Here is a 9731-nt window from a genome sequence, read left to right as displayed (position 1 = left end):
CCTGGGAAAAAAGTTACTTATGCTGCAGAAAAGTACGGGAACGCTCTGCTGCCGATTTCGTGCAGAATTGCAGAATTCTGCAGTACGGGAATAGACCTACTATTGAGCAGTTCTCTAGGATTTCGGTCATTCGATTTTTTTTGTATTTTTTAATCCGACTGAAACTTTTTTGGTGCCTTCGGTATGCCCAAAGAAGCCATTTTGCATCATTAGTTTGTCCATATAATTTTCCATACAAATTCGGCAGCTGTCCATACAAAAATGATGTATGAAAATTCAAAAATCAGTATCTTTTGAAGGAATTTTTTGATCGATTTGGTGTCTTCGGCAAAGTTGTAGGTATGGATACGGACTACACTGGAAAAAAATAATACACGGTAAAAAAAATTTGGTGATTTTTTTATTTAACTTTTTATCACTAAAACTTGATTTACAAAAAAACACTATTTTTAATTTTTTTTATTTTTTGATATGTTTTAGAAGGCATAAAATGCCAACTTTTCAGAAATTTCCAGGTTGTGCAAAAAATCACTGACCGAGTTATGAATTTTTTAATCAATACTGATTTTTTCAAAAAATCGAAATTTTGGTCGTAAAAATTTTTCAACTTCATTTTTCGATGTAAAATCAAATTTGCAATCAAAAAGTACTTTACTGAAATTTTGATAAAGTGCACCGTTTTCAAGTTATAGCCATATTTAAGTGACTTTTTTGAAAATAGTCGCAGTTTTTCATTTTTTTAAATTAGTGCACATGTTTGCCCAGTTTTGAAAAAAATATTTTTGAAAAGCTGAGAAAATTCTCTATATTTTGCTTATTCGGACTATGTTGATACGACCTTTAGTTGCTGAGATATTGCAATGCAAAGGTTTAAAAACAGGAAAATTGATGTTTTCTAAGTTTCACCCAAACAACCCACCATTTTCTATCGTCAATATCTCAGCAACTAATGGTCCGATTTTCAATGTTAATATATGAAACATTTGTGAAATTTTCCGATCTCTTCGAAAAAAATATTTTTGAAATTTTCAAATCAAGACTAACATTTCACAAAGGCCAAACATTCAATATTACGCCCTTTTAAAATGTTTGTCTTGATTTTTGCACAACCTGGAAATTTCTGAAAAGTTGGCATTTTATGTCTTCTAAAACATATCAAAAAATAAAAAAAATTAAAAATAGTGTTTTTTTGTAAATCAAGTTTTAGTGATAAAAAGTTAAATAAAAAAATCACCAAATTTTTTTTTACCGTGTATTATTTTTTCCAGTGTAGTCCGTATCCATACCTACAACTTTGCCGAAGACACCAAATCGATCAAAAAATTCCTTCAAAAGATACAGATTTTTGAATTTTCATACATCATTTTTGTATGGACAGCTGCCGAATTTGTATGGAAAATTATATGGACAAACTAATGATGCAAAATGGCTTCTTTGGGCATACCGAAGGCACCAAAAAAGTTTCAGCCGGATTAAAAAATACAAAAATTAAAATTGAAGAAAAAAGACCGATTTCGTAGAGAATTGCTCTATTCTGAAAACGTGAGAACTGCTTTCGAGTATATTTGTAAGAATTACAACATTGCAGAACCATCACATGATCAACTCGGGGAAAAACCACAGTGGAAAAACTATGCACGATGTTCTGTAGCTTCAAAACGAGGTATACAAAAGCCCATAGAAGAAGTTCATATTTTAAGTAATCTAACGACAATCGGTTACATAGTGATTTTGATTTAGAAGAATTTATCGTGGAAAACGTAAATTTTGCAAGTGGATCAACAAAAAACGTGGACGAGAATCCATACAATGTTCCATAAAAGAAACCGTCTAAAATTCTAAAACACCGCAAAAATCAAATTTTAATTGGAGGGGGGGGGGGGGGGTTTCTTCAAAGAGAGGTGGATTTTAACTCAAGAAAAAGGGGAGGGAGATTGAACGTAAATCAGAAACTTTAACATAGCATAAACCGCCATTCCGTGCATCAAATAGACAGAGCAAGAATATTAAAATTCACCACTTTAATGCATGTGGCCTCAAATATATGAAAAAATCGAAAATTAAACTTTTTTTTGGAAAAATATCAAATTTCATTTGTTTTCATTATACTAAGTACAAACAACACAAAAAAGTCACAAAAAAGCAAAAAAATATTTTTGGCCGCTCGCTTATATGGAAATACCCCATAGTGCCACGGTTCGTTCGCTCTTTTTAGTGAACCGGAGCTCGCTCTTTTTTTTGCCCACCCCTAGGGGACGGACAGGGGTGTTTCACTTAATTGCCGCTAGGTTCGCATTGTTGGTGCGTGATTACCATCTAGCGGCAGTTTAGTTAAACTTGAATAAAACCATAGATGGCTGCACTGTTATGAAACATGCTTACCGTACTGAATTTAATACTGGTATCTACATGGTTTTCATATATATTTACTTATTTGATGATTTTTGCTTTTCTTTTAACTATTTTTATGCCAAAACGTTTTTCTAGTTTAGAGAAACAAGAGATAAATGAGCATGGCGGCAGCTGTCACGCGAGTGGTAAACTGCATTTAGAATGTATGGGGGAAACCATTAAAAGTTAATTATGTTTAATATAAATCAAAACTGATGCTTGAAAAGTAGACGTAGAAATAGGTTAATTTTCTATCTACTACCAGGAAAAAAATACTGATTTTCCCCATATAAATTTAAATTTCTTACCACTACTTGTGCAGCGCCATCTCTGAAAGATTTCTGGAGAAATCTGGAGGTTTAAAAATTTGTCAAAAGTCTAATTTGAACCATTTTTTATTTTATTTTTCAAAATAACATTGGAAAGCAGATCTTTTAATTTTTTTATGAACATCTTGATTAAAAAAATACTTCAGAAGGTTAGCTGACCAATCTTAAGAGGTTTGATGGAAAACAACATTTAAAGCATTTCTATTTCTTTTTTTTTTTCATAGAGTATATTTTCGTTCATTCTGTGAAGCACTGTTCATCATATTAATATTCGTGTCACTACGTAACGTACTAAATTCAATTAAATTAAATGTTATTGTGCTCGACTTGGTTCTTGCTTATGCAACAATACTACCATAGAAAGTGGTGTTTAAACCACTAAAAGCATGCTTGATCCCCAGATTACTTCTTGAGTGCCTTGTAGATTAATACTAGTCCGATTCCGGCGGCCAGCGCAGATCCTGCGATGATGGCCATCCGTTGGCAGCTGCAAATAAGGTGAAATAGTTGTTCAATCATAATTTGGTGACGACAGTGTTGTAGGAAAAGATAAGTCACGGAGCATCATTTGTTATTACTTGGAGCTGATAAGGGTATCACGTGGAGAGTGAGGGATAGTTTTGGGGTAAATGGAAGTGATCGGATTCTACTCCGCGGCAGGAAAAAACACAAAGGATGAAAAATAATAAAAAAACGTATTTATTAAACTATGAATTTTGACTGGAAGTCAGCACCATCACAAAAGCTTAGTACAAATTGAATGTCAATTAGAGATAATGGATTGTGTTGTCATATTCAATATTCGCAAAATCTTGTGCTTAAACTTAACACGCAAAACGAAGAAAAAAGCATTTCTCGCGCGGAAGGATCATCCAAACAGTTTGGCCTTGAGCGAACCGAACCAGGACGATCCGGCTGACGGAGAAGCGGAACTAAGGTGGGAGGGGAAAAATGAAGAAAACAAAGTGGTTATCACAGAGGAATGCCGCGCAAGAGTGAGCTACTGATAAGCTAGCAGGAAGATACTTACTCTGGCTGGCAGGCAGCTTTCTTCTTTTTTCGCTCGGCCTCGATGATTTCTCCCACGACGAACTGCTTCATCTGTTCCCTAATGAGGAGAGATTAAACGTTAGCTAATGTATGTGACAAAATCCCAAATTGTCCTACTTGGCATCGCTGCTGTGTCCGACGTCGACAAACTCCGTGGTGGCATCCTTTCCAGCGGCCTCAACCAGCACCTCCTCACCTCCGGGATGCTGCAAACAAAGGAGGACCACAAATCGAAAGTTAGAATTTCAATGACTCAGAAAGCGGATCGGTTCCCTCGTTACCTCGGCCTGGAACTTGGTGACGTCGTACACCTTGTCGTCGATGATCATCCACAGGTCGGTCGCCGTATTGTGCTTTGCCACCTCGGCCAGGGTGAATTGTTTAAGGTCGGCCATTGTCACTAGAGCTTAGTTTTGAGATTTCGGTGTCCTCGCGGGTGATAAGGGAACGCTAGTAATGGCGATCCGAACAAGGTGTTCAACGCAGTGGAGTGGAGTGGAATGATGACGAGTGACGAAGAGAGAGAAAGCTCAACAGCAGACCAGTCCAGCAGGAAAACAGGTGGCTGTCAACATTACATCGCAGCAAACGCGCAACGCAAGGGATGAACTCAGGAGGCCGTGATTTCTTCGTAGACTCGTTAGGGTGATTGAATTTTGCATTATGATTGTTTGAATAACTCTTTGGGTTCTTCTCAAAAAACAAAAAAAAAAAACTCGTTTGGCTTGTGTGGCAAAATAAATGCTAAGAGCTCTTAGGACATCAATATACCTATTCTTTGCCTAAACCGACGACCCTAAATTCTCCCTAAAGTTCTATTTTCTATTTTTTAATTCATTGCGTTTAAAAAGTTGCGCATTCTATTTCTGGTTTTTTTTTAAAAGGTCCAATAAACCAAATTTTCAGTTTTTGTTTTTTTGGTGTTTTTGAAACCGCCTTGAGTCAGGGATATTGGCCTCCAGAAGTTACATCCACGAGCCGTGGAAGATGAGTGGGAGCTATCTTTCCTTGCTTCGCAACTTCTCAAAGGCCCCTATCATGCTGGTCAATACCGGTGCCGGCCACGACCAGTGGTAGGGCCACGGGGAAGTGGATGGGAATGTTAGTCCGATACTTGAGTGATAGAGACCGCCCAATCGACTGCATCTCCGACAAAGTATCACATGAGTTTTGAGGGGGTTAGTAGATGGGTATGAGGTCAGGATTCACGAGTGGCAGTGATGTGACTATGCGCATTTTGTTTATCGGTTGAAAATTTTAAATCTTAGGCAGCCGGCTGCGGAAAGATAGATAATTGATTATTTAAAAAGTTTTTTTTTTATCGAACGCGTGCCAGCCGAGCAGTAGTGCTATGGGCTGGACTTATCAGTATATTTTTACTGTTTTTACAATTTAGATAACGCGAGCAAATTTCAAAAATAGTCAATAAACGACGCTTTACTCTTCATAAAATCGATAGTTTGATGAGTTAATACTAAAACTGCCAGTTGGAATAAATTTTTACGATCATTTACGACGAAAATTATCGCGAAAAAACAGGACTGCGCGTTCCCAGAAGCACTGCACTTATGATGTCATTATTCAATTAGAATAACCAATCACCCTATGCACACAAACAGCGACACAAAAGAAATGAAAACAAGCATGCAAATACAAGACAGCGCGTCCCCGTGGTCAGCGCACTAATCAGTTGTTCCCTGGAACAGGATTGTTAATAAACTCAAACACTGATATCCCATTAAAACAAATCTTTATCAAAGTCTAGAGTCTTTTTCAGGTATGCACCCTTACCAAAAATCATGACTTTTTGAGTTCCAAATCCCACTTTTCATACGATTTTTTCAGTTCAACCCATATAACCATTTTTATGGTTGTAGTACCTGAACTAAAAAAAATCGTATGAAAAGTGGGATTTGGAACTCAAAAAATCATGATTTTTGGTAAGGGTGTGGGTTTCCTTATGTTTATAGGACCTTTTCAAATAAAAGAAGTGCTCAAATGAGTGCCGTGAAAGTGAAAAAGATACCGTGAATAAAAAACTGCTCATTTATGCGTTCTGTTGACATGACAGAAAATTTTGTGTTTACTATTTGGCTTTGCTTGTGTCATTTCATGTTTTGATGTGCGATAAATATTTTCATTAAGAAAGTTTATGAAGAGTAAAAAAGTTTGATGAACAGTATGTAAAATTTCAACAAACACAAAGGGAAAAGAAATGTCCTCAACGGAAGAACTCAACGATTCCATTCGATTGTACAATGACCAGGTTAGATTTTTTGATATTTTTAAATTAGTTTATCTAACAATACAATTCTTCAGCTCGCCCAGGTGGACCTTGCCCTGGCGGCATCCGACGACGCGGACGAGCGAACAAACCTGGAAAGCCTGAAGCGCGACCTGACCGAACTTCTCAACCTGACCCGCGAAACCCTGGACCATGAGCAGCAGCAGCAACCTGAGACTAGTGCAACGCCAGCCGATAACAATGATATCGATAAGGAATTCGCCCTTTTCATGGCGGAGGTGAAAGAGCTGGACGACGGCGGTGGCGCCGCCACCGGCCCAGATTCCACTAAGCAGGACCTGCAGGAACTGGTTGGGAGTAAGTGTTCCGCCCCGCACACCCACAAATGGGGCTCCCGGTCACACCACAACGCACTGATTTGCAGCGTTCAACAGGATGATGATGATGGCGACGGGGACAACACTACGGTGAAGGTGCTGTTCATCAACCCGACGCACCAGGAGATGGTTCCGTGCGCGTACTATCTGGAGGGGGAGTGCAAGTTTAGCGATGAAAAGTGTCGCTTCTCGCACGGCCAGTTGGTCGCGTTTCTGGAGCTGAAGGAGTACCGGGAGCCGCGGTTCGAGCTGCTTCGGAGGAGAGGTGCGCGAGTGTTGGCCAAGCAGAAGAGCCGACTGTGGGAGAAGGGAGTGGTGCGGGAGGCGGATTTCGAGGGGAAGGTGTGCACGGTGAAGCTGGACGAGTCGAAGCGGGAGGTGGAGGTTCCGTTTGAGGATGTGTTTCCGCTGGAGAGTGGGGAAAGTTGTGATTCTGACTTGGAGGGGGATTCCGGGAGTGAGGAAGAAGATGACGTGGTGGCGATCCGGCAGGCGGAGATCATATCGAGGAGTTTGCTGAATCCGGTGCCGTCGCAACGGCTGGGGGACTGGGAGAAGCACACCAAAGGGATGGGCTCACGAATTATGCAAAAGATGGGATACGTCGTTGGGGCTGGGCTTGGGTGTCGGGGAGAAGGTATTGTGGTGCCGATCGGTGCGCAGGTTCTTCCGCAGGGTCGCTCGTTGGACTATTGCATGCAGCTGCGCGAGAAGGCCAACGGGGACGCGGATTTGTTCAGCGTGGAGAAGAAGTTGATGCGCGATAAGAGGATTCAGGAGAAACGCGATGCTCAAGAGAGTGCACGGCAGAAGGGTCGCAAGGACGTGTTTAGTTTCATCAACAGCGATATTCTGGGAAATGACGCGGGACCGTCGAGCTCGAGCTCGACGAAGAAATCCCAACCGAGCACGACGCTGGATCTGCCAAAATTTGCTTCGAAGGACCTCAACATTGCCAGCTTGAAATTGGCGGAGCAAACTCGTCGATTGCAGGCCGAAGTGGATAAGCTGACACACTCGTTGAAGCGACACCAGCCTGGGACGCAGATGCACTCCAGCTTGCAGAAGCAGCTGTTTGCAAAGCGAAAGGAAATTTTGCAAATGCAAGCCACGGAGGATTCAATTTCGAGGGAGCAGCAGCTGCGATCGGACAAGCGAAAAATGACAGTATTTTAAAAATAAAGAAATCAAAAATAAGGGCATTTCTTTCCAAATGAGCAGTCCTTCGTAGGATGTTCGCTATCACATGCTATTTCGGCAGCTGGCGTTCCAGGGCAGCCTTGGTCTCCTGTTTGATAGTTTGACCGATGATTTTCAAAATTTTACCGTCCTCGATCCGTTCGCTTAGTCGTTGGTAGCAGTTGTTCATGATGTCCTTTACCAACCCGTCCAGCATCGTTTTATTGGACGCTTCAGAGACTTTCTGATCTTCCAGTTGCTGTCCTACAACTTTCAGTGACTCTTTTAAACTTTCAATTTGTGTTTGTAACACCGCGTTGGCCTCACCAGTCTCTTTTTCCTTTGATTGAGCAATTTGTAGTTGTTCTTCCAAAACGCGAACTTCTTTGGTTTTACCTTCTATAATTTCATCCTTCAACGAAATTTCCTCCACTTTTCGCTCAAACTGGGCGCGATCTTCATTACTTTTATTTTGACTAGTTTTCAGCTCCCTTTCTAGCAAAGCAACTTTCTCTCCCAACTCGCGACACTTTTCCTCAGCTTCCAGCAAATCCTCCTTCGCCAACGAGTTCTCCCTCATCGACTTACCTTCCGCTTCCAACGTCCTTACTTTCCCCTTCAACGCATGATTTTCCTTCTTCAACTCCAGCACCTTCTCCTCCAGCGCCAGAATGTCCTCGTCCTTGTCCAGCAGCGACTTTCCCTCCGCCGAGCTGCCCCCAACATTCAACAGATCGATCTTATCCAACACTCGATCCAGCTTGGACTCCAACTTCGACAGGTTCATCCTCACTTCGGTGCCCTGCATCCGGTTCTCGGCCATAAACATGTTAAAATTACAATCCGCCGCAGTCTGCAGCATGTTCTGCCCAGCAATCGCACTAGACAGCGCCGTCGACGGAACCATCTGCATTCCAATCGTCATTTTACCCCCGCCACTCCCGGTCCTCCGATGACGCGGAATGGTTTCGATCCGAACCGCCGCATCCGTGTCCGACGAATCGACTTCAGTCGTAGACGCGACTGCAGCTTTATCTTGCGGAAGAATCGGCTGGCCAACGCGAGCCATGCGCGAAATCAAGCTCGCCCTGTTGCTTCGATCCACGTCCGACTCGGGCTCTTCCACGATGGGTGCCGCCGTCGTCCTGGACGCTGGCACAGGTCTGGGCGGCGGTGGAAGCTTCTCCTGCTCAACGCTGCAAATCTGGCCGATCGTCGCCAGCAAACGGTCGCGTTCGGCCACAGCTTCGAATAAAACGCTCCAGAAGCTGTCGTCGTCACTTTGGAACTGCAGGTAGTCTTGCTTGAGGAACAGTTTGGTGCCGGTCGAGATGTTGAGCGTGGCCAACGCGTCCGTTTTAGATCGATAGAGGAGAATCTTGAAATCCGTGCCGGAACTCAGCAGAGCAATCCCCAACTTTCCTTGAGCAGTGTTTTCATTATTTATCCTAAAATATAAATGAAATTTTCAAATCAACTTCCCAAAACATATTCACCAAAAATCCTACAGCTTATAAGCGGTGACCACGCTGGCCTGCACCAGGTTCCACTCGGCGGCAGCTTCCACTAACGTCGTCGTCGTCGACGACGACGGTGTCTGCTGGCTCTCAGCGGGGTCTGGCGCGGGGGGAACGTAACGGAACGACGACGCTCCGTAGCGATCGGAAACCTTCGCACCAACGACGCCCGAGTTCGGAGCACTGCCTTGAATTCCGGCCGGGGGTGGTTTCTTCGGGGGAGCATTGCTGGGCTTAGAAATTCCGAAGATTTTGGCTAGCGTTGAACTGATTTGAAAATTATAGTTTGGTTTTTGCGAGAAAACTACATTTTTTCTCTATTATCTTACTTGGCGGTAGGTTTGAAAAAGTCGTCGTCATCGTCTGATTGGTGACCTTTCCTGGCCGAACCACCAACAAGCATGTTGAAACGATATTTTTTTCAAAGCAAACGAACAAATCAAACACAATTTAAACAAAAATTCCCCAGGTTTTTATAACATGGAAAAAAATTCAGTTTTTGCTGATTTTCAAATTTATTTTCAATGATTCAATGACTCACATAAACGTCATAACAATAAACACAAACATCTGATATTACACGGAAATCTGAAAAGACACAATTATTTAAATATCTCTTTCAAAATTCGTCTAAATTTTGGGT

At 41.9% G+C, this 9731-nt stretch overlaps 3 protein-coding genes across 4 annotated transcripts; 1 reads left to right on the top strand and 2 right to left on the bottom strand.

Moving 5' to 3' along the window:
- Nucleotides 1-2938: 2938 nt before the first annotated feature.
- On the bottom strand, nt 2939-4301 carry LOC120417508 (cytochrome b5). Of its 2 annotated transcripts, none has more exons than XM_039579586.2 (4): nt 4052-4301; nt 3888-3976; nt 3751-3828; nt 2939-3207 (listed from the first exon to the last, which is right to left on the bottom strand). In XM_039579586.2, exons 1-4 carry the CDS (start codon nt 4163-4165, stop codon nt 3123-3125), a joined length of 366 nt encoding a protein of 121 aa, XP_039435520.1. In that variant the 5' UTR covers nt 4166-4301; the 3' UTR covers nt 2939-3122. The 2 variants fall into 2 exon arrangements, with proteins under 2 accessions (XP_039435520.1, XP_039435521.1); XM_039579587.2 differs by lacking the exon at nt 2939-3207 and adding an exon at nt 3397-3652.
- A 1566-nt stretch (nt 4302-5867) lies between these two features.
- On the top strand, nt 5868-7568 carry LOC120417536 (zinc finger CCCH-type with G patch domain-containing protein). The gene is made up of 2 exons (XM_039579618.2): nt 5868-6036; nt 6090-7568. Exons 1-2 carry the CDS (start codon nt 5986-5988, stop codon nt 7566-7568), a joined length of 1530 nt encoding a protein of 509 aa, XP_039435552.1. The 5' UTR covers nt 5868-5985.
- A 41-nt stretch (nt 7569-7609) lies between these two features.
- LOC120417535 (uncharacterized) lies at nt 7610-9584 on the bottom strand. The gene is made up of 3 exons (XM_039579617.2): nt 9418-9584; nt 9080-9355; nt 7610-9019 (listed from the first exon to the last, which is right to left on the bottom strand). The coding sequence occupies exons 1-3, from the start codon at nt 9489-9491 to the stop codon at nt 7642-7644; spliced, it is 1728 nt and encodes a 575-aa protein (XP_039435551.1). The 5' UTR covers nt 9492-9584; the 3' UTR covers nt 7610-7641.
- Nucleotides 9585-9731: the final 147 nt, after the last annotated feature.

Source organism: Culex pipiens, chromosome 3 (assembly GCF_016801865.2).
Source record: "Culex pipiens pallens isolate TS chromosome 3, TS_CPP_V2, whole genome shotgun sequence".
Taxonomy (NCBI): Eukaryota; Metazoa; Arthropoda; class Insecta; order Diptera; family Culicidae; genus Culex; species Culex pipiens.
The sequence above is the reverse complement of the archived record's forward strand: the minus strand, read 5'-3'. Positions and strand labels throughout refer to the sequence as shown.

Excerpts from the sequence above, each read along its gene's own strand:
- LOC120417536 (XM_039579618.2), top strand. The coding sequence starts at position 5,986 with ATGTCCTCAACGGAAGAACTCAACGATTCCATTCGATTGTACAATGAC. Across the intron at positions 6,037-6,089 it reads TTCGATTGTACAATGACCAG|CTCGCCCAGGTGGACCTTGC; the intron begins GTTAGATTTTTT and ends ACAATTCTTCAG.
- LOC120417508 (XM_039579586.2), bottom strand. The coding sequence starts at position 4,165 with ATGGCCGACCTTAAACAATTCACCCTGGCCGAGGTGGCAAAGCACAAT. Across the intron at positions 3,977-4,051 it reads TCACCAAGTTCCAGGCCGAG|CATCCCGGAGGTGAGGAGGT; the intron begins GTAACGAGGGAA and ends CTTTGTTTGCAG. Across the intron at positions 3,829-3,887 it reads GGACACAGCAGCGATGCCAA|GGAACAGATGAAGCAGTTCG; the intron begins GTAGGACAATTT and ends TCTCCTCATTAG.
- LOC120417535 (XM_039579617.2), bottom strand. The coding sequence starts at position 9,491 with ATGCTTGTTGGTGGTTCGGCCAGGAAAGGTCACCAATCAGACGATGAC. Across the intron at positions 9,356-9,417 it reads TTTTTCAAACCTACCGCCAA|TTCAACGCTAGCCAAAATCT; the intron begins GTAAGATAATAG and ends TTTTCAAATCAG. Across the intron at positions 9,020-9,079 it reads GTGGTCACCGCTTATAAGCT|GATAAATAATGAAAACACTG; the intron begins GTAGGATTTTTG and ends TTTATATTTTAG.